The sequence below is a fragment of the Cryptomeria japonica genome, chromosome 2 (genome assembly GCF_030272615.1).
Source record: "Cryptomeria japonica chromosome 2, Sugi_1.0, whole genome shotgun sequence".
In the NCBI taxonomy this organism is placed as follows: Eukaryota; Viridiplantae; Streptophyta; class Pinopsida; order Cupressales; family Cupressaceae; genus Cryptomeria; species Cryptomeria japonica.
In genome coordinates, this window is record NC_081406.1 from 578,235,321 (window position 1) to 578,258,823 (window position 23,503).

Consider the following 23,503-nt stretch of genomic DNA (forward strand, 5'->3'; position numbering starts at 1 on the left):
AGTTATAAATATGAGACTTGGGCTCCCATTTTGAGGATCTTTAAAAATTGCATCGTTATGCTGCCGGTTTGGCTACTGAAAATCTGAGCTTCAAAGTATGGCTTCCTAGCTAAGTCTCAGTTTCGTACTTGCAAGATAGTACCTAGTTGTGTCCTTGTATTCCTATTGCCGTTGGTGAATGAGTTGTAGATTGTGGAGTGTTCTATGTGGGATTTGAGTGTTTTTGGTTTGCTGGTTGCAGGACTGCTGAAAGTATATTTTGCTCACACCTTTTAACCAGGCGACTCCATCATTCTAGGTACCGGCTCATCCTTCCTTCCTAGCCATGGCGATACATTGTGTAAGTTTTTAGCAAGTTTAATTGAGCATTGATTTTTCTAGACAAAATCGAAATTCCTAGGTATGGCGTGGGTTTCTGATATTGCATTGGGATGCGTGCAAATTAAATAAGGGTTGTTTGGGGTTGTAGTTTGGGTTGGATGTTCTTGTTAGTGTTATATTGGGGGATTGGGATTGAGTTGAGTTGATTCGGGTGAAAAATGAGGGAGTTATGAGTATTTTGATGTTTCCATAGGCTGTTGAATTGTACTTTTAGCCTGCAGATTAGTTGTAATAGAAAATTATAGTCTTGTTGTAGAAATCTGCAATTACTCTTCTCATCTCATCTCTATTTTGTAAGGTTGTTTCAGTAGTACTGATAATCCCTTCTTTCTGCTCTTATTTGTAATTCCCACTGTATAAGTGGAAGAGGCTGGCTTGCCGCCTTCTAAGTCTTGTAATTTAGTTTTTGTACTCAGTCCTCCCACTGAATAAGTGGTCGAGTGATAAGTTCAATACAATGGTCCTCGCGCTGAAATATGCGGTAGAGTGATAGCTTAATGCAATGTCCTCCTGCTGAAACACGCGGTAGAGTGATTGAATTTCAGTTTCTTGTCATTTTCCCTTGGCCGGTTTACCGCCAAGAGTTTGGTTTCTATCCTGCTGGATAAGCAGAAGGGGCTGGCTTGCCGCCCAGGCATTTCAGTTTCAGTTTGATTATTGTTGCTAACAATCCCCGGAACACCGTATGCTCTCACCCTCCCAGACTGGGCTCTCGGTGAACAAAAGGTGGAAGGGTTCCCCTTCAGCAGTTTGGATTATTTCTCTAACCTTGATGGGTTATGGTGATTGCGTGTATCTCTTATTGTTAAAAAATAAAAATAAAAATTACTGGGATATTACATTCTGGAAGTACAAGTTTTGAAGCAGAAAAAATTCGCCACTTCACTATCATTGTAGGGTCCAACTCTGGATACTGGCTATCCTCAGTCTCCAAGATTGACACTATTCCAGAGAAATAAGATAGTGACATCTCTTCTTCCGTGGAAGAGACCTATATATGTAGCAGCTCATTCAAAAAGAATCAAATATGTATCTAAAGTCAGAAAAGGTTCAGTGCATATACTTGCAAGGAAGTTACAGTGCCTCCAAAACAAATAAGCTCATTACTCAAGATCGGTTGATGGCTCCTCTTTGCACGGCTCAGTGGCTTCAAGTCTTGGAGGATCTAACTTAAAATGGAATCAGTATTGATAAACACTGTGAAAACGATAATGAAGAAAGTACTATGATAACTGCTATAGTAGAGAAAGGGAAAAGAGAGGATAAAGATAATGTTTCACAAGATGTAGTTGTTGATGCCAAGGAGAAAACAAAAAAAAACAAGTAGCTTATGAGGGATCTAGTTGCAACAGTGACACTCTGCATACTAGATGTATGACTAGTACCCAAAAAATTTCACTTCAAGGAGGCTGTCAACTAGTGGTTTCAAATATGTAAAAGATGGGAATGGAAACCAACTTGTTATATTTTCAAATACAATAAGTCATGCCTTGGCTGGTGAAAAGATTAGATGGAGTTTGCACACTGTAAGATCCATTTTGTCTAAGAAGCATCAATATTCTCAGTCTTTATCAAGATGTGGTACTTCCAACAAGGAAGTTGGCATATGCCCTAGCACAAATGATTCTGAGAGGGTGGCAATTTTTACACAGTTCCTTAAAGGTACTTGCTCCAATATGGAATGCAGATTGACGCACAAGGAGTTTGTACAAATGAGAGTTGCCCTTACAGACATGTGAATATGAATCCCAAAGCACCTATTTGTGATGGATTTCTCAAAGGCTTTTGTCCTGACAGCAATAAGTGCAAATATAAGTCTTAAGTACATCAGAAGAAGATAGCAGTGAGGATGATGTGACTGAAGTTAATATCTTACAAAGAGACGAGGCATTTTTTTTTAATCTAAAATGCAACCAAAATCCCCATATTATGTTCAAATTACAGAGATTCTTTCTCGAAACACCAGAAAATAGAAAACCTATATATAGCTGCCTGTGCGTAAAGAATACTTATCAATAGAGTTTCGTTGAATTAGAAAGTGCAGAGATAATGGGAAAAATGTGTGAAAACCCCACCAACGGAGCATGTAAACGAACAAATTTACAGAGTTTCGAGCCAACTAAGTTTCTTGATGAAAACACAGAGAATCACAGGAAAAGATAAAAATAGGTGCAGCTTCTTTCAAAAAAATTTGCAGAAATTTCTTAGCAAATACTATCAAAACTCATACAAATGTCGAGTTCATAGTCGGAATACAGAAAAATGCAGAGAGTCTTCAAATTATCTTTTCAGCAAAAAAAAACATTGTAAAAATACCTTTCATTCTTTTCAAATGATGCAATGTCGTGGTTTTAATGAAATCCCTTTTCAATTCCAAGCATGGAGCAGACCTGTTAAGTCCCAGAAAGTTGCCAACAGAAGGAGTCATCACGCAACTCTCTGAGTGTTCCTCTTCACTTCAAACCCTAACATCTTGACGTTTTCCTCTTCACCGAAAACTTACAATGCAAAGTGAAAAATTATTTTAGGTTTTCATTACTATATTCCCCCTTATCCTTGCTTTTTCCCATTTTTATGGGTTCGCATTTTTCAAAATGCAAGGTAATTAATACATAGTGGTCGAGTTCCAAACTCCCACTTATGTGTTATAAGTAATGTTTTTTGCCTAGCCGTGGGGAGGCTTTAAAACCCCTAAGTCTTTTAAAGACTTATAATTTTTGAAAGATGTAAATTAATTTTTTATATTTATTAATTATATTAATGTTGAAAAAATTAACATTTTCTAGCAACATTAATATAATTAATAAATATTCAAATTAATTATTTTGCATATATTAAAATTTCCTAACAATATTCTTAAAAGGAAATTGAATTTTGTGCATCTTTTAAATTTTAGGATTCAATACCTTTCACCCATAGACACATTGAAAGTTGTAAAATGAATATTTTAATTGGATGAGTTATAAATCCAATTAATATTTATTATAATTGTGTCTTTAAAATTGTTTCCAATATGCATATGGAGGGAAAATATTGAATCCTAAAGAGGTGAAGTTATTTTAAGAATTTGGGGTCGAATTTGAGCTTAAAATGCAATTATCCATGAGTTTCAGCTAGTTCTCCAACAGTTAAAGCCTGATTTTGAGTATTTCATGGGTCAACCTGCAGTTGACCAAGAGTTTACACCCGATTTCACACATTCATGCAGAGTTTGAGGCCTTTTTGTGGGGGTTTCTTTCCCTACTCGGATTGGGAGATATTTTTGACTTGGAGATCACTCAAGGAGACTTTCAGTTGACTTGCAGTCATCTTATCCTTGCCTTTGGAAGGCTTTTTGCATAAAGGAAGAAAGGATTTCAGTTGGAGGGGGTTTTGGATTTTTTCTCAAGACTAGCTGAGTTTTCTTTCTTGTAACCCATTTGCAGTTATGATAGTAAATTTCAATAAAGATATCAGTTTATGTCTTCTCATTTCTGAGTTATTTTTCATTGTGTGATTGAGAGTAATTTTCATTTTTGTGTTATTTATCAAATAACCTTTCTTGAAGTTTCTGTCTCATGCATGAATCACAGGTCATGCATTGTGATTTATCAATTTAATTGTTTGTGAAAGTCATTTCCTTTCAATTTTCTGATCAATGATCCTTTGCATGAAACACTTTTGTGATATGAATGCAGAGATGTTATATGTGTAAAACAAGTCGATTTAGAAGAGTTTTTCTGTCACTTTTCAGATTATATGTTGTATCACCCTTTTTAGTAATCCTTGTATTTTTCCTTTTATCCTCATTTATTCCCTCTCCCTTTTCTCCAGAAGTTGTTCTTCAAGGTCTTGTTAGAGTAGGTGATCCATCATTATCAGGAACCGGCCTATCCGGAGGTCCAATCATAATAATAGTTTACCCACAGACTCATGATTGTTCCCATGTTATGCCAAAGTGCTAGGTTTTAATAGCTTAGTTTTGTTGATTGTAACTAGGTAGAATGCGGATTCCAATTGCCTTAAGGCAACATTGGAATCCGTCAAGGGCTGGGCCCTTTTCCTCTCACACGCTACTCTTAGGGCTGGGCCCTTCTCATCCCACACGCCACTCTTAGGGCTGGGCCCTATACATCTTGCATTCCTTAATACCACGCTACATGCTTACATGAATAGGACCGACCCTATCTAATAAAGGGTTTCGGTTAAAGTGATACAAATAAATTAAAGGTTATTAATTCATCATAAGCCGACTTGATTAGGAGTGGTTGCTTTCCTATAAATAAGTCATATAGCTCTCACAATATTATCATGTAGTTAGCAAGCAAATGCAAAATATATCCTCCTTGTGCAGTGAACTCCTTTACAAGCAATAGGTCACAGCAAACTACATATATGTGCAGATTTAAGTAGTGATCACAGCGAACTACATGAATGAACAGCAGATCCAATTAGTGATCACAGCGACATGAATGAACAGCAGATCCATTTAGTGATCAAACCGAACCAAATGAACAGCAGATCTAATTGGTGATTACGAATTCCATGAATCTCCATTGAAGGCTCAAGCAAAGGACTGCAACTAGTTGAAAGGTGCATACACAGCAAGACAAGTTAGAAGGACTGTAAAACATGATCACTGTCAACAAACTAGCTGTGTAGTCTTCCATACCATCTTCCTTGTGACTGCAACTTCTATACTCCAGATAAGTGTGTAATTGTCAATTGAATCTAAAACCATAATCAGATCTGAGGATCTTTTCTGGCTGGGTTTTTCCTCCTAGGAGGTTTTCCCAGGGTAACTTTGTCTTGTCTCTTTTGCATTCATTTCTTATCATGCTTAAATCTGAAAATCTAATTAACCTAGTTGGAAACAAATTCTGATTTTCTGAGTATCATCTAATCTGAAAGTGCTAAAATTAACATGGTATCAGAGCTATAGGCTAGATCAACTTTCAATTTTCAGAATTAGTACTCCTTTATTTCCAGATTGTTGTCTCATTCACAGGTCAGGTTAATGAGGCTGGAAGTTGAAGATAGGCTTGATGGAAATATCAGAGATAGGTTCGTACTAACCAGCGATCATATTTAATCATGTAATTTCAGTCTCTTGTCCTTTCTTTCTTTGGTGACATGTTTGTAAATATAAGGATCTCTCAAAGACGACTTTGATAACAATGAAAACATTAAATGCTAAATGAACGAATCTTCTATTTTAGTCCTTGTTAAACCGAATATTTTAAGAGGATGCTTGGTTAATTAAGATTGTTGTTAAGGGCTTATTATTTTTGGTTGCAACTTTATGTAGTGGTTAAGATCTGATTTAAATAAGAGTTGCAAATCTGATTGTGAAAGGGTGTGTCTCTTGCCAAAGAACATACATGATGAGGAGGTGTGACCTCTCCCTCACATTGAGAAACATAAAGGAAAGAAATCAAAGCATCCAGTGATATCACCTCGGATCGGATCGGATCATAACCATTTTTAAGTTACAGGTAGTAACATCTTTGTTCTAGGCGGTATGCATGGGTATGTGCTTAGTGCATGCTTAATATATGATACCTAATAATGATCTTATGCAGAATTTAATAATAATATTAATATGGGCTGCAATATGTATGACAGTTATACTTAATTTCATATATATTCATAATACATGACAAGCTAGTATGCTTATAGCCTAATACTTGTTACTACTGTTAGTATTTAAGAAAGTTGAGAATGGAGTTGTTTCCAAAGAGGGGCAGTCTAAATCCAATCAATGGTATGATCCCAAGAGAGGGTAAGGGCTTGGAACTGTAAACCTTGAGGGAGCCTATTGAATCTTGGTCTCTGAGCGCTTTGGCAACATAGCCATCCCCTTCTTCCTTAGAACTGAAGTAGTAACGTAGGTTGACACTTGCATTAAGAATTATGGATGATAAAATTAATTATCTAGTATGATATAATTAGTTCTCTAGTATGGTAAATGAACAATCTACTTGTCAATAATTGATAAATTAATTGAAGTCATAAGTATTTTGAAATAGATTAAATTATGGTTAAAACAGACCTAAACCTAGTAGGGGAAATTTTGTGTACGTGCCTGTCTGTGATCTGATCAATTAAATACTAAAATTAAATATGGAAGTATGCCCACATTAAATGTCTAGTGCTTAATTGTTCCAATGAGTGAGATCAAAACAAAGAAGAAAAGTTGAACTTCATATATTTGTAAAAACATTGCGAACTTGAATATTTCCTCTCTGTTTTGAACTTCATTTAATTTGTGTGTGCCCTTATCTATGTGCGTAAGGGAAAATAAGCTAGTTACATAAGTATCGCTGCTAATTGAGTAAATGAAGTATTCATTAATGTCATAAATAAGTGAATTAGGAATTTATTGTTCAAATGCTTGTATTTGATGTTGGATATCTAGAGGTTGATCTGAAATCCTTTATCAGAATTATTTTATTATATATTGTAGCTTACTAATTGCTATTGTCTCATGGAAGTATAGGCTCTCACTATCATTGCTTGGTTAGTATCTTCATTGGTAAGTATACTTCTTGTAAACATTCTATCAGTACTTCCTCACCTATGATCTGATTGAGTTTTTGACTATCAATTGAATGATTCTATAATAGTTACATAAAACTGACTTTTCAGTTGAGTACTTACTATCATGAAGTGTGAAGTATGGTGATGTACAAGTTTTCAAGGTTACAGGCTGGCTCTTTTAATTTGTGTCATATAAGTATTGTCTCGGCATTCTATGGATCATTGGTTATACTATTAAAAGAACGCATCTAACTTATCATGAATGTTGTGATCCTCACCTAAGGTCATTTTTATATAACCTCATATAGTAGGTGATGTATGTCGAGGAGCAAGGCCTTATTGACATCAGAAATCCATAAGCTTGGATTGATGTGACTTCAGATGAAGCTTTGAAGTAAGGCATAAGGATCTTCTCACTCAATCAGAAGAAGTTCGAGGATATGTTCTGATCATAATTGAACCATGGGTCCAATTCATAAAAGGTGAAGTTGGCATTTCTCATCCTTGTTTATGAATAATTATGATCTATGATGCTTGGCTATCAGTCTGATATTGAGGATTAAGAGGGATCCCTATGACTTTCAATAAAACATTTGGTATGAAAGAGTATTTGATAAGCTTAGGTTTTTTTTGTAAAGATTCTAACCTGTTCCTTAAAGTACTTGAAATGTTAATTCTGATGATCAAACTCTGACATAAAGATAGTCTCATGATTTAATATAAGAAAGAATTAGCTCAGAATTGAGATAGAAGATCGAAACCTAAAATGCATTACTTCTAGGTTAGAAGTGTGGCAAGGATCTAATGAAATTATTCTAAGTCAAGTTTTCTATTGTTGTGTTAGAATTATGGATTATAAACTTATATGGAAACTAACTGGAAAAAGTTGAGTATGTCTGCAACTAACTATGATCTTGTAGATTCATCTGAATAGAAGCAGGTTGATTGGCAAGTGCTTCAGCTAAGCATATTGTTGCAAGCAAGCATATTTTGATGTTTTGCAAGACACAATTGATTATGGGCTGAAGCTGCTTAGGTTCAGATTGGTCAAGAAGTGTTACAGACAAGGAAAACACTTCAAGCATTCACCCGCTACTATCTCTTGGACCTACAGGGACAGTCCTCAGTTGCATTAAGTATTACTGTAGCTAAATACATTGTTGCAAGTGTTGCATCAAGAGAAGCAGTGTGGTTTCTCAAAATTCTTGTTATGCTGTTTTGATTTATTATCAGAATTGTATAGTGATACCTGACAATTCAGTGTTTTATGGCAGGACAATCCTGTGTTGCAGATGTTCTCACCAAGTCTCTTGAAGCTTGAGATAGATTTGGAGCTATGGAGAACACCGCCTTGGTTGAGAGGGAGTCTCAACCTCTGTGATACATTGTGTTGTATCAACCACCCTCTGCGGGCAATGTAAGATGGTATTTTAAATACTAAACCATCCTCTGCGGGCAATGTAAGATGGTATTGTAACTGTTAAACCATCCTCAGCGAGCAATGTAAGATGGTATTGTAATCTTCTCAGGGAGAAGTGTAATTGGCAACCATGCTTTGCAGGCAATGTAAGATGGTATTGTAATCTTCTCAGGGAGAAGTGTAATTGTTAACCATCCTCTGCGGGCAATGTAAGATGGTAGAAAAGATCCTCTCCACCCTCTGCGGGCAATGTAAGGTGGATCCAGTCTATGCTTGTGTGCGAGTTGGAAGATTATGTTATGTAGTTCCATTCTATGCTTGTGTGCAAGATGGAAGACTAAAATATTTCGATTATGTTTATTCCATTCTTTGCTTGTGTGCAAGATGGAGGACTATATTTTCATTCCATGCTTATGAAGAGCAATGATTATGTATCTCCACTCTATGCTTGGGTGCAAGATGGAAGATTGTGATGTTACATTCTTCTTTGGGAGAAGACTAGGGTAAAGACAATGTATGATGGATATATGCGATTGATGGCATGGAAAGACTCCATGATGTGCATGAATAATTGTGTATGTATTCATGACTTGCAAGTGTGCATCCACTCTCCACAGACAACACAAGATGGATACTATGGGCTCTATTGTGGCTACTTGTTGTGATCCTCTCTCAGGGATATTTGAAGTTGTCAGCTAAGTTCAAATTACAATTTAAACATTGTATGTATTACTTAGGGCTGGGCCCTAATCTTGTGACTAGGTTGTAAGATTATCTTTCTCCCTAGTTAAGAGGGAGTGTTGATTGTAACTAGGTAGAATGCGGATTCCAGTTGCCTTAAGGCAACATTGGAATCTGCCAAGGGCTGGGCCCTTTTTCTCTCACATGCTACTCTTAGGGCTGGGCCCTTCTCATCCCACACGCCACTCTTAGGGCTGGGCCCTATACATCTCGCATTCCTTAATACCACGCTACATGCTTACATGAATAGGGCCGACCCTATCTAATAAAGGGCTTCGGTTAAAGTGATACAAATAAATTAAAGGTTATTAATTCATCATAAGCCGACTTGATTAGGAGTGGTTGCTCTCCTATAAATAAGTCATATACATCTCACATTATTATCATGTAGTTAGCAAGCAAATGCGAAATATATCCTCCTTGTGCAACAAACTCCTTTACAAGCAATAGGTCACAACAAACTACATATATGTGCAGATTTAAGTAGTGATCACAGCGAACTACATGAATGAACAACAGATCCAATTAGTGATCACAGCAAACTACATGAATAAACAGTAGATCCAATTAGCGATCACAGCGAACTACATGAATGAACAGCAGATCCAATTAGTGATCACAGCGACATGAATGAACAGCAGATCCATTTAGTGATCACAGCGAACCAAATGAACAGCAGATCTAATTGGTGATTACGAATTCCATGAATCTCCATTGAAGGCTCAAGCAAAGGACTGCAACTAGTTGAAAGGTGCATACACAGCAAGACAAGTTAAAAGGACTGTAAAACATGATCACTGTCAACAAACTAGCTGTGTAGTCTTCCATACCATCTTCCTTGTGACTGCAACTTCTATACTCCAAATAAGTGTGTAATTGTCAATTGAATCTAAAACCATAATTAGATCTGAGCATCTTTTCTGGCTGGGTTTTTCCTCCTAGGAGGTTTTCCCAGGGTAACTTTGTCTTGTCTCTTTTGCATTCATTTCTTATCATGCTTAAATCTGAAAATCTAATTAACCTAGTTGGAAACAAATTCTGATTTTCTGAGTATCATCTAATCTGAAAGTGCTAAAATTAACAAGTTTTCGGGTGCACTTTTGGGCATTAACAGGTCTCATGTTGATGCTTGTATAAGCAAAATATTTGTCAACGATCTGCAATATAAAAAAAATATTATCAAACTTACAATTTATTATAAAGAAATTATCTGTAATTTATTTTACTGTAATTTACTGCTTACATATCAATTCTCAAACTTATTTCTTCATCAAGAGAAGTATATAGCAATGGGAATATAATTTAGCATAATATTGAAGGTAACTTAACAAAAACCATTTCTTGGAATTTTAGCTTGACCAGAGATCAGATCTACCTTGAACAGCAGGATCCGGTGAGCTCTAGGTCACAATAAGACGAGTTTACTCAGTACTTGTGTTTGTCATCCACAAATTCAAATTTTAGCTTCGTTTTGCAAGTTTCTTTTATCTTTGATATTTTTTAACTTTTGCTATTTAAATTATAGCTTGGGAGATGCTTTGGATGCTCCATTCTTTGATGTACCTTTTATACTATTGAGTGCCATTTGTTGAAGATCTGTTTTCTGATACTTGTACATAAAGTTAATTTACTGTAAATGAATTGAGATGTTAAAACTTAAAATATAATTATTTACAGGCCACCTCCAAAAGGAGTATCGGGAGTTATTGATCAGACAAGGGGACTCTTAGATTATGTGGAAAAATATTGCCCAGTTTCCAGTTATGCATCGCAGTTAAAAGTTGTGTGTATTGCAGGGAGGTAAGTAAGAGGTTTATTTCTATTTGTATATATTTTGTGCCTGTTCATTTTAGGTCTACACTCAATAAAAAATTTTATTTGAAACCACACACACACACACACAAAACACAATTTCTTCTAAATCTTCTTCTTTCCTAATTTCAAGTTCGTTAGAATTTTGAATTTTTTTGAAGTTGACCTCTCTTCTTCTTCATTCTCTACTGTCAAATAAAGCCTCAATTTCTCTTCATATTGTTTAACAACATTTTTAGCCAGCACCTGTGCAGCTGGAGAAAGATTTTTCTCTTGCCTCAAACCAGCCAATAACATAGATGATAATTGCTAGGAAATATCACCACTTTCATTTATCATCAAATTCATAATTGTTTGCATAGAAGTTACAACATTTTCTGCATGATTTGCATAGATAGAAGAAAATAAATGTTGAAACATTTTAAGAATAAAATCTTCACAATCAAAATCTAACGTAATAACACATGATCTGATGTTTACAACAATCTCTAAAATAGTTACCCTCTTAGTAAAAGGACTCCTGATATCATCAAAGCCTTGAAAAATTTCCACAATTAGCTGAAACATCTCCATTATGGCATTATTGTATGGAGTTTTAGGTGCTATGGTCCTTGAATTCTATGAATGCAAGAAGTAATTATGTATGGTCGCTGTGGAATAATAGGCTAGGTCAACCAACTATCATGAGGAGGAGCTGTGACAGCTCCACAATAACTATCAAGAAGGTGGCTCTCTTTTAGGCTAGTACGGTGCCACTTTGCAACATACAAATAATCACATAGAAAATACAGACATTGTGAAGAGCAAATCAAGATCATATGATTCAATTACAATATAATAAAATATACTAATGTTCGAAATGTCAGCAATATATATATATATATATATATATATATAGAGAGAGAGAGAGAGAGAGAGAGAGAGTTAATTCAGGGGGGGAATTCTAGTACAAAGGTCAACTGTAGAATAGAACCTCAACGGGTCCTCCTTGTACCACCCAACAACAACAACAATTAATCTACCTCCTGCAACAGGTATTACATATTTGCTTTCATTAGCAGGCTGATTAATTAAGTGGGAGGGAACTATAGGCTGGCATGCAAATCAAATAGAGATCAGTAGGCAGATCTCCATTCTATATGCCCTATTGTGGATAGGGCGACCCAATAACTATAGAAAGGGGGGTGGGGTGAGTGCACCCCCCCACACCCCCCAATTACAATTTATAATTCTTCACACAAGCCCTAAATCTTCAATATCTCCAACAATTTGCTTGCAAATATGAATTGAACAATAGCAATCAATAAGCTTAAATGTGATCCTTGAATAGAATCACCACAAATGGAGATGAGGGTTTTCATCCTTAACTACAACTATGGAAAGCCAAGCAGATTCTCATCCTCCAGATCTCCAACACCAAGGGTCTTCATCCTTGAACACTTTGAACTCCAAATTGAAAGAAATAATTGAAATGACAAAAATCTAGTGCTTTGTTATGAGCTTTGACCTCTCTTTCATAGCGTCTACTTTGGGCCCTCTATTTTATTTTATTTTTAATTTAATCTTCCCTTTAAGTATTTAAAAATACTTTTAAATTGCATCCAAAGGCCCCTTTTGAATTACATTTTAAATAAAGCGTTAAAAACATTTATTTCAACATTGCATAGGACCTATAATAATATTTAAGTAGCCCTTTCGAAAATAAAGTAATTGAGCCCAACTTAACATATTATTAATTCTTTTAGTTATGAAAAAGGAACATGACATGGTGAGAAATAACTATAAGATAAATATGATCCAATGGATGTCTCACTAAAATGGTGAAATATTTTGAGTGTGGATGGCCAACTACTTTTGGGTTTGTTGAACGATAAATATGCACCTATCAATAATGTATGATGAGATCGTCATTTAGAGCTCAGGGCTCAATGTTCTTTGGGAATTCTATCAATGATAAATCCCTTGACAAAGTTGAGATGCACATGAAGCAAACCTATGCACATTAAAATATGATGACTGTGGTACTAGTGGTTGAACTGAACTAATGCCTGATTGACCCTTGCATTAATCCCTAGCACCTACTAGTTGCATTTGGGAACACAGCCTTTTGAGTCAAGATGTCTATATATATGGGGCTATATGATTCTTGAGGTGGGAACAAGCTATATTAGAACTAGGCGGATAGACTCAAAGAAGTGACTTCTCCTACATGAGCAATTTGCTGGAGAATCTATTTGTCTGGTTTATCTGAGATTAACTATTACAACTTAATTGATTCCTTGCTCTATAAAAAATTATTTCATGAGGTTAATGTATGTCTGTTAATGAATATTCTAGATTCAAATTGCACAAGCAATTTAATGGTTAACTCCTCTCTCTCTCTCTCTCTCTCTCTCTCCCTCTCTCTCTCTCTCTCTCTCTCTCACACACACACACACACATTTGCAAACTCTGTTTGTTACATTTTCGTAAACTCTTAGATCATTCATACTCACATGTTGAGCTTGGGCTGACAATGATACGAGTGGTTTCTCTATGTTTACAAGTAAATCATGTTAAGTCAATGGTTTTATTGGATCAGCAAATTCTTTTTCGGGTTCTTTCTTGCTTCTTTCCTTTCTTTTTCCCCAGTTTCTTCCCTTTTTTCTCTTTTCCCTTATCTTTTTCTCTTTCTTTCTCTTGGGTTAGATTAGGACAGGATAGGATTAGTTTATGTTTTAGGATAGTTCTATTGTGCCTCATTGCTGCATCTTGCCAAGAGGGCATATTGCATTCACTGTCAAGATCTGAGGCTCTCTTTGAGTATGTGTAGTTATCTTTCATGAAGGAAATCCATTTCATATGCAGCCACCTGCAGAAACACTAAACAATCTGAATACTGGCAGGCCCCTTGTTTGAAACAGCATCTCATCTGCCACTATGCTATTCAAGCATAGCCAAGACCTAGCTGTCCTAAGACCTTAGGGAGGCTCTTTTGGTCTCCTTAGTTCCACAAGCCAACAAAAGGCTTTTTATTTGCAGTCAACGTTTGAATATTTATTAAAAGGATGTTAAAGATTTATCTAAGACAAGGGAACTTCAAGGTGTTTAAACTCTATGCTGCGCCTGATGATAAATTTTGAGGATTAATTATCTAGAAATATTTCACACTTTTCAAAGTCAAGTTGCACCATGCAATCATATACTTGTGTGATTCTTCTTACTGGTTGTTGTTGTATGTGTGGGTTTGATTACTGTAATACTGTGCATATAAGATACACTATTGTTCAGTTTGACAGATAAGGCCTTGAAAAAAAAGCCTACACTCATATATGTCAGTAAGTATGGTAGACAACTCACAATAAACCATTTCATATTATCCTTGTGTAACCAAAGATTTATAGTTGAGGAATATTTTATCATCAATGGCAAACAAGGGCTCTACTAGGTGATCTCATAAAATTGCATTCACTAAGAAGCTAACTGACGATCAATGTATAATTTAGGTTTTACTTGTGTGTTTGTCTCAATTGTCTTGATAGCAATTGTAATGCCCCGCCAGGAAACCCCGAAGGGATAAAGCTAAAACACAAGAATAGAGTGCAATAATTTTTTTTTTTTAAGTTACACAACATTAAGATACAACAAGATATCAAAGATTCAGATTACATGGCGGAAGACATCAACTAACACCTAAAGAGTTTCCCAACGTGATTACTTAATTACACATTTAACTTAACTCACACTAATAAATCCAATAAGTTGATTATCTTATAACGAGATAATTCTTAAACAAGGATAATTTCTTTCAGAAGATGAAAATATAAATCACAATATAAGGTTCATCCATTAAGATTTGTCTATACCCTTCATTCAAACTTTCATTTAGAATTTAAGTCATGCATTTAATTTAACAACACACTTGAATTTTATCATAAACTAATGAGATATTTCCATCCATACTTAATTTCCTTAACAATAACTGAATATATTCCATTATCTTAAGCTACATTCTTTCATGTTTCAATTTACTGCATTCAAGAGAGGACTGCATACATGCATTTAAAATTAATCTCGTCTAATCCATTTATACATTCTATCAAGATGCCATCCATACATGCTAAAACCAAACATGAAACATAAGAACAAAAGCATCACATAACACCAAGATGATCTCGGAGTTCACCCCTAAAGGGCTACATCTCCGGGTCTGCTCAACTGCAAGACCCCTCTGATAATTAATAAAGTTAAGAATACATGAGGTTCTCATTATTTACAATCCTGCCAACAAGGCGAAACATAACCAATATACAAATGACCACATCGGTCAATAAATACATAAACGATCCCTGAAAAGGAAAGGATCCAGCTGAACATAATCGAAGCAAATACAAAGGTCCACTAGAGCATCCACAAAACTGAGTCATCGCAACCCAAGGTCTGGCATGAAATCAGGCTCTCACAAGGGCATGAGCAACAGAACGACTCCACAAAAGTGCTCCTATCCAGACAATACAACAACACACTAGCGAACGTAGGGACAAGTGTCATCATACAACCTGGTATGGTTACCATGGCAGGTCTTCATAGGTTCTGGCCCCATACACTGGGTTACCCTGGCAACCTAATCCGAACCTCCGGCCCATCGCCTCATGTGGACCCACACATCCTTTCGTGAAGACAAGGATGATGGTTTGCCATTTCAGGCCTTCTCACAGCATTTTGAGTTTGTGTTAGCACTCGTCCCATGTGTGAGGCACAATTATCTTACTTAGAGATTAACATTCTAATCTACTGTTAGGTTATCACTTATTAGACTCACTTTCGATGGGTTACCCAGCAGCCACTTTGGGCATGGCCCCCAATTGAAAGCCACTTTCCCATACGACACTAGACTATACTCAAGTGACCTCAGAAACCAAGGAACACACATGGTCAAGCAAACGGTGTTAAAAAAGGAGGGAACAACCATTTGGTCAAAACACGACTCAATAGAGGTACATTTACTAACGGTACTCTAACTAGAGACCTGACCAATTATGGTCAACCACAAATCATCATTCGACACCCACATAAAGGATATGACCAATACAACACCACAACAAAATAACAGTCAACTCAAGACCAAGGACAGAAACAGGTACCCAAATCAACCATACGACAAGGTCCAATCAAACAAAGCAAGGCTTGCCATTACTTAAGCAAAAGCGAATACAGAAATTAAACTCGCATAGGCAATAACCAGCAGATACAATCTTTTCCGAATTGATTTAAACATTAAATGTCGATCAAGTTTTCTAAATGATCTAAGTTAGATTGTAGTTATCCACCTCATCTAGGTACAGGTTGTTCTTGGTTTTCTAACTCCCTAAGGTTCATAAGCATCGAACATACATAAATACACCATTATGAGTTCTTAAACCAATTTCACATGAATATAATTAAATAACCATTAACCAACTAAATATGATATTTAATCTTCAATTAAAACATCATTGTCATACTGGTTCAAAAATAATTCCTCCAAATTCGTCTTTTCCAGAACCAAGTTACACTATACAGATCAAGGAAATATATATTTAAAGGAACCAAATATAGATAATCCATTCCCAATTAACAGATTATTTCCTTGCGCACATGAAGAAAAATACCAAAATCAACTATTAATTAATATATATCTTTATTAATCCGCGATTAATAAAATATAATAAATTAATAATTAAAAACCAATATTAACAAATCAAGTATTTAATTAGAAAAATATTCATTAATAATATAATAGAATTTGAATATTAATTAATGTATATTTTCCATTATACAAATAATTAATAACAAATTAATAATAATTTATTACTTAATGAACAATCAGTCATAATTAAAAAACTTAATTAAAAAATACATTTATTATAATATTAAATTATTATATATATATTTTTTTGATTATTTAAAAAAAATATATAAAAAAAACCACGTTTATTTTTTTTTAAAGAAAAAAATATAAAATAAAGGAGGGGGGGCGGCAAGGGCGGTCGGGCCCACCTCCCTTACGCAGGGGTTGGGCAGTCGTGCCCTAGCCGCGGGCGGCGCCACCGCGGGGGTCGCAGCGAGCTGCGGCCAGCGCCGGTCACAGACCTGCGCAGTAGGGAGGAGGCACGAGTAGAGCCTCCGCTCCCCGCCCTCCAACCCCAATGAAAAATATTTTCTTTTTTTGTTTATCTTTTTTTTTTAAACGACAATAAATTTCGATTTAACAATAAAATCAATTTTTGATTGAATATTTGTTTTATATCTTTCTTTTCTAAAAACAACAAACCCCCATTTTTGTTTAAAACAGTCTCATTTTGAGACTTAAAATAAAAATTTCCAGAATATATAAGGTTTTCAAAAATAGAAGAATTTGTTGAAAAACCTTCCAAAATAAACAATTTTAAACAAAAAGGAGCTCATATCTCATGCAAAAATTCAAGCAATAAGCCAAACTCTGACTAATTTCACTATAATACTTAATCTTGAGCAATCAATGGAGAATTTACATGAAGAACATTCAAGCCCAATTTTTTTTTTTTTTTATAAAACAATTAACCAAATTGGTAAACAAATTCCTACCTCAACAAGCATTCCTGGAGAAGATCTGATGGAGAGCCCCAACCTGCAGCTCAAGAAATCCTTCTTCTTCCAAAACCCCCAAATTTTCCATCCAAAAAAATTTTCAAAAAATATTTTTCCAAAAAAATCAATCTCCCATAATAATTTTCAAACCTAGGTTAAATGGGAGAAGTTGACCAAAAATTCATTTTTGGAATTAAAATATTTTATTTAAAATAATTCACAAAAACCATTCTTTTAAACTATATCAATAATTAAACTTGTTTTTTTTTTTCAATTTAAAATTGATTTTCTCAAATAACTGAAATTAACCTTTCTATTTCAAAAAGTCAACAAGATTAAATTAATTCTATTTCAATTAAATTTAAATCTTTCTTTTCCAACAGCGTAAACATATTAAATTTAACATTAAAATAAACCATTTAATTGAACTTGCTCCTAATTTAAATCAAGCAATTCAAATTAACGATAATCGCATAAAGAAACCCTGTTTAATATAGTCCCTTAATCTTTAATGCACAAACACATATTTAATCAAATTAAATACTAAGGACTAATTATTCAATTTAACCATACACACAAAACACACAACCCAAGAAGCCAAACAGACAGACGACCCGCATACCCAACCAAAGAGAATACTGACGACGACTGACGACGCTCACTTGAGCACGACTATGGTCAAACGAGGATCTTACGACCACCTAATCCAACTCTAAGGATTAAAAAGGTACACTCAAACCTGCAATTCTAGGTGGAGACGAACCTCGCACCCATGCGGTACTGTACCTGAAATCTCCTGCAACCAAGAGTCATACATGCATACATATATAAATTTAATGAAAGCATTAGCCCGAGATAATAACACGAAATAGGAAAACTAATAAACTTGCATACAAACTGGTGCGAAAACCACATTAACAAGTATGCACTAAAATCAAAACATCTGACTTTAACACTATAATATGATAAACTAACTCAGGTCAAACCGAGATTAGAAATTGATTAGGGTAGGGGTACTATAGCAATAGAATGCAACAAAATTTATTACTATGCTCTCTCTTTGATGTGGTTTTTTTAATTTCAATATGTATCATAGTTACAAGACTCAAACTCGGACTTAGATTTGGTGCCTAGACTTGGTGCAAACTCGGAAAATTGAAAAACCTAAGAAATTCAAAGATTTTTATGGATTTAAAACTTGTTTCATTCATCTTCTAATAAATAAACCTTAAAGACGCAATAACCTCATCAAATAGAAGCTATTTTGCTCATGTACACTAGTATACATCAATCACATAAGTATAAATGCAATTTTAGTTGAAGGAAATAACACATTTAGATATATAATTGTTACTGTTTCGGGTATGGGTACGGATACGGAATTGGGTATGGAATCGTGGAATTAGCAAAAAAAATTTCCTTGGGTACAGGTACAGGTACGTCGGTATTGTTGATAGCAAAAATCATACTTCTACTCTTTCCAGTCAACATAGAATAGAATGCTAAGTATCCTATCCTCTCTTGAATAAGGAAATCCCTAGTGCTGTTTTAAATGATCAAAGGGGACAACCTCAAGGTTCCAACTGTTAGGTCTTGACGGCTTTGGGTAATTCAGCGGTTTGATGTGTTTTGTTGGTAAACACAAGGCGTCTTATGAATGCAACCAGCTGGCCTGTATCTAACAATGCCTTAGTCTTCAAATTGGGGAAATAAACAACAAAAGAGATAAGGGTTAGCAGACTTAAGGACAATGATGGTAACAGTTGGTACTACAAGTAGACGGATTTCAAATAACTAATTCTTGTTTTGCCAAAGACACCCTCACAACTCAGCAAGAATAGTGCAAGCTCCTAGGAAATTAAAGATCTTTAGACTATGGACATTCATCCAGGCACCCAATTCTGGCGCAGCTTGAGACAAAACACCTACAGTTGAACTAAGCACAATAAAAGGGTTCAAACTAACCATACATGGTGACTTACAATCAATAAGCCCCCAATGGTATGAACCCGAAATCTCATCAAATACCCTCACATTTCACCGTTAAAACCATTGAACTCTAACTAGTCAATCAAATGAAGAGAAATCATGCAAACAAATTAGGACAAAACAACAAAACACCATGCTTCAATGTTCCATTTATTTGTTCTAACTGCCATTACAAACTTCTTTCCAAGATTTAAACCATGCAGTGGCTGTGATTTGCCTTCTAGAAGCCTGGTAGCTTTAGGCCATGCCTAGTAACTTTCATAACTCCCAACTACCACATTCAACCACTTTCTCAGCTACCTACAACTGTTTTACATCAATTTTGGCCAATTAGGTAGCTGAGAAATAACTGACTTGTGTCCCCTTAATTTAAATTGCATTAATGGGCCCCACAAGTTCAACTTACTTCTGGGTGGCATTCTGAGCTCCGTTGATGCCTCCTGTAGACTTGAAACAACATCACTTTGGTCTTGTTTCCGCGGCACGTCCTTCATTGGTTCTATTTTTGCGTTCAGCCTTGCAACTATCTTTCGTTCTGCTCTGTGGAAAACTTGGTCCCTTCTTGGAATTTCGACCCCCCTAACACCGTTCTCTACCTTCCTATTGGCGGTTTGAACGGGTTAAAAGGGCCTTCACGGGTGATCTCATTTCCTAGGAGCTTGCACTGTTCTTACTGAGTTGTGAGGGTGTCTCTGGCAAAACAAGAATTAGTTATTTGAAATTTGTCTGCCTGTAGCACCAACTATTACCATCACTGCCCTTAGGTCTCCTAACCCTTATCTCTTTTGTTGTTTATTTCCCCAGTTTGAAGACCAAGGCATTGTTAGATGCGGATCAGCTTGTTGCATTTGTAAGTCCCCTCGTGTTTACCAACAAAACACATCAAACCGATGAGTTATCCTAAGCCATCAAGACCTGATAGTTGGAACCTTGAGGTTGTCCCCTTTGGTCATTTAAAACAGCACTAGGGATTTCCTTATTCAAGAGAGGATAGGATACTTAGCATTCTATTTTGTGTTGACCAAAAAAAGTAGAAGTACGATTTTTGCCATCACCACGTACACATATATATGTGTGTGTGTGTGTGTGTGTGTGTGTGTGTGTGTGTACATATATTATATATGTTCAAACATCAAAATTATAGAATATAATTATATAAATTATCACTACCATTATTGATTATTACAATGATACAATCCATACAAATATTCTATGTAACTTTCCCATACATAAATGATAAATCCATAATTGCCAATAAATATTCATATATCGTAAATGTAATTCATATTCATAATTTGCAAAAATGATAATATTCAAGTTTCAAAATGTCATGACACAATGAAAATCAAATTGCAAGCCATCTATGGGATTTAATCTCCATATTCATCTTCATCTGAAGCATCCAACCCAAGCCCAAGGTCATCAATTGGTTCAAATTCAGCATCAATTGAACCACTATAGATTGGAATGCCACTCCCACTAGCTATGTCTCTCTCAAGTTCCATAGCTGCCTCGTCTATAGAGACTTGGGCAAGTATCAATTGAACTACTATCGATTGTTTAGATGAATGAAATGCATCATAGGTGCGAAATTAGGGTTTATTGAAAAACATATTTAAAAATTGTTTTTTATTGAAAATTGGCACTTTATGACCCGTGGGCCCCATTTTGGGAACCCACGAACCTAGGTCCACCCAAGTCCTCCCTGTGTTCACCTCGGGTTCTACCCAAGCGGCTGGGTCCTTTATGAATCTTGCAAATTAAGACCACCCACAAAGGACCTAGCTGCCTGGGTGGAACCTGGGATGAATCCAAGGAGGACTAGGCTCAAATCATAACCAGATTCGAACCTGGCTCCGATTCCAGGCTTGGATAGGAGAATTTGGTAACTTGTGAAATGTACACGAAAATCATGGAAGATGAAATCCATGGTATCAAAAGTTTCAAACAAATATCAAAACAAAAGCTAGAAGTCTATGTCTTAAAGGAGCTTGTAGCCCTCCTGCATGGGCATCTAAGATAGGTCCTGTTGTGCGTTCTGCACACACCCTTGTCTCGACAGGGGACGATCATTTTGTCTGCTTGTATAGGGGAGGAATCCAAAAGTATGCCCGTTGAAATTGATTGCACTCCCAGTGCTTAGCATTTAGAGTCAAAACCCAAAGATAGTTTAGACCTTGTCAATCCGAGAAGAGGCCAAGGAAGGGTCAAAGCGAATTCAAAGGGCCAACTATGTTTGAAATTCGGGCTTCTAAGGCAAAATGTGAAGAACTCGCGAGTCTACAAATCGCCCAAAACCCCTGCGTTTTGACAAAATCATGCATTTAATTTCAAAGTGCCGAGTTTTCAAAGGGAGGTGAAAGTATTTTTTGGCCATTCAAGGGTAGGTTCGCTCATTTTTCCTTCAATCACCGATAGAACCCTTGACCTTCGTAAGGCCGAAAAACAACTAAGGCTCCCAGAATCGGCCTAAAATGCCGAAACACAAAGTTCGAAAGCCCACAAAACCGGCTAAAAGACACCAAGTCGCACAAAACAACCTCAAGAGCCGAATTTGATCAATAGATACAAAGTCGCGCCAAATACCCAATAAGCTTGAGTCAAAATCAAGCAAATTCACACAATCAACCTTCAATCGCCGAAGATAAAAAGTTCTCTTATTTATTTATTTAACGTTCTCTTCAATCGACGACTATGGGGAGAGGCTAAGGTGGTGAAAACCTAAACGCAAATCAAGAACTTGATCGCGATTAAAGACGAAGGCGAGAATGCTGCGTAGGATCAAAACGATAGTCCTAGGCACTGCCAATGGAAGAGTGCGCTGCAAAGCGCAAGGCCGAAGCGGCGAGGCACGGGGAAATGCACCACCACCTGAACCGCAAGTTGAAGTCCCAGCAAGAACGAAGATGAAAGAACACCCAGAATGCTACAAGTCAATGCATTCTCAGAAATGCACAGTTGGAAGAAATTCCAAAAAATCAGTTTAAAAAATTTACTGTTTTATTGTAAAAGACTGCCTGTGGGCCCTGTCTAATGGATTCAAAGTGAGGGGACACAGGTTAGTTATCTCCAACTACCAAATTGACCAAATTGATGTCAAATAGTTGTGTGTAGTTGAGGAAGTGGTTGGGAGGATAATTGAAGATTAAATGGGCATGGGTTAAAGCTGCTAGGCTTCTAGAAGGCAAATCAGGACTGTTAGATGCAGTCAATCTTGGCCTCTAGTTCAATTTGTAAAATCTATAAAAGGCAGGATGCCTCTCATTGTAAAGGGTTAGGTTTTTGGAGTTAGAGCAAGTTAAAGTTTTTGTAGATTTTAGTAGTTAGGAATAGAGTAGAATTGCTGCAAATATTGTTGTAATAGCAGTTGAAATCAATAGATGGACATTGATATGGTGTTTATCATCTTGGTTTTATTCTGTTTGCATGGTTTCCTTTAGCAGTTTTAGATAGATTCATTCTGGTGTGCAAGTATTTGATGGATTCGGGTTCATACCATTGGGATATGCTGATTGTGTATCCCTATGTATGGTTAGTCTGAGCATTTAAAATCGTGCTTAGATCAATTGTATGTGTTCGTCTGAGCTGCGCCAGAATTGGGTGCTTAGGCATGCACCTGCAATCTGAAAATCTTCTAAGTCTCCCTTGAAGATTGCACCGTTCTTGTGAGGTTGTGAGTTATTCTAGCCGAGCAGGGTTTGGTTATTTTGAATCTATCTACTCACACACCAGTCTTGTTAATTTAGGTCTCCTAAATCCTTCTCCTTTGCTTTTATTCCCTAGCTTGAGAAACACAACATCATTTTAGATGCAGACCATCTTGTTACAAACGTAAGGCCCCTTGTGCTCCCAACAAAACACATCAACCGTTGAGTTATCCTGCAATCATGAACTGACAGTTGGAACCTTGAGGTCATCCCCTTTGATCAATAAAAAACAGCATTAGGGATTCCTTGCACAAGAGAGGATAGGATACTCAGCGAGAACATTCTATTCTGCGTTGGCCGGATAGAGTTGTAGCGATATGATTTTAGCCACGTCAACATGTCCTAG

At 36.2% G+C, this 23,503-nt stretch overlaps 1 protein-coding gene across 2 annotated transcripts in view; it reads left to right on the forward strand.

Annotated features, from left to right (window-relative positions):
- The window catches only part of LOC131051195 (uncharacterized), a 162,907-nt gene that overhangs the window by 114,562 nt on the left and 24,842 nt on the right, over window positions 1–23,503 (forward strand). The window contains exon 5 of one of the 2 annotated variants that reach the window (XM_057985593.2): window positions 10,739–10,861. The exons of the other annotated variant lie outside the window; for it this stretch is intronic. Within the exon in view, the coding sequence (XP_057841576.1) occupies window positions 10,739–10,861 (123 nt within the window). The remainder of the gene's footprint in view (window positions 1–10,738; window positions 10,862–23,503) is intronic. 2 annotated transcript variants of the gene reach the window in all.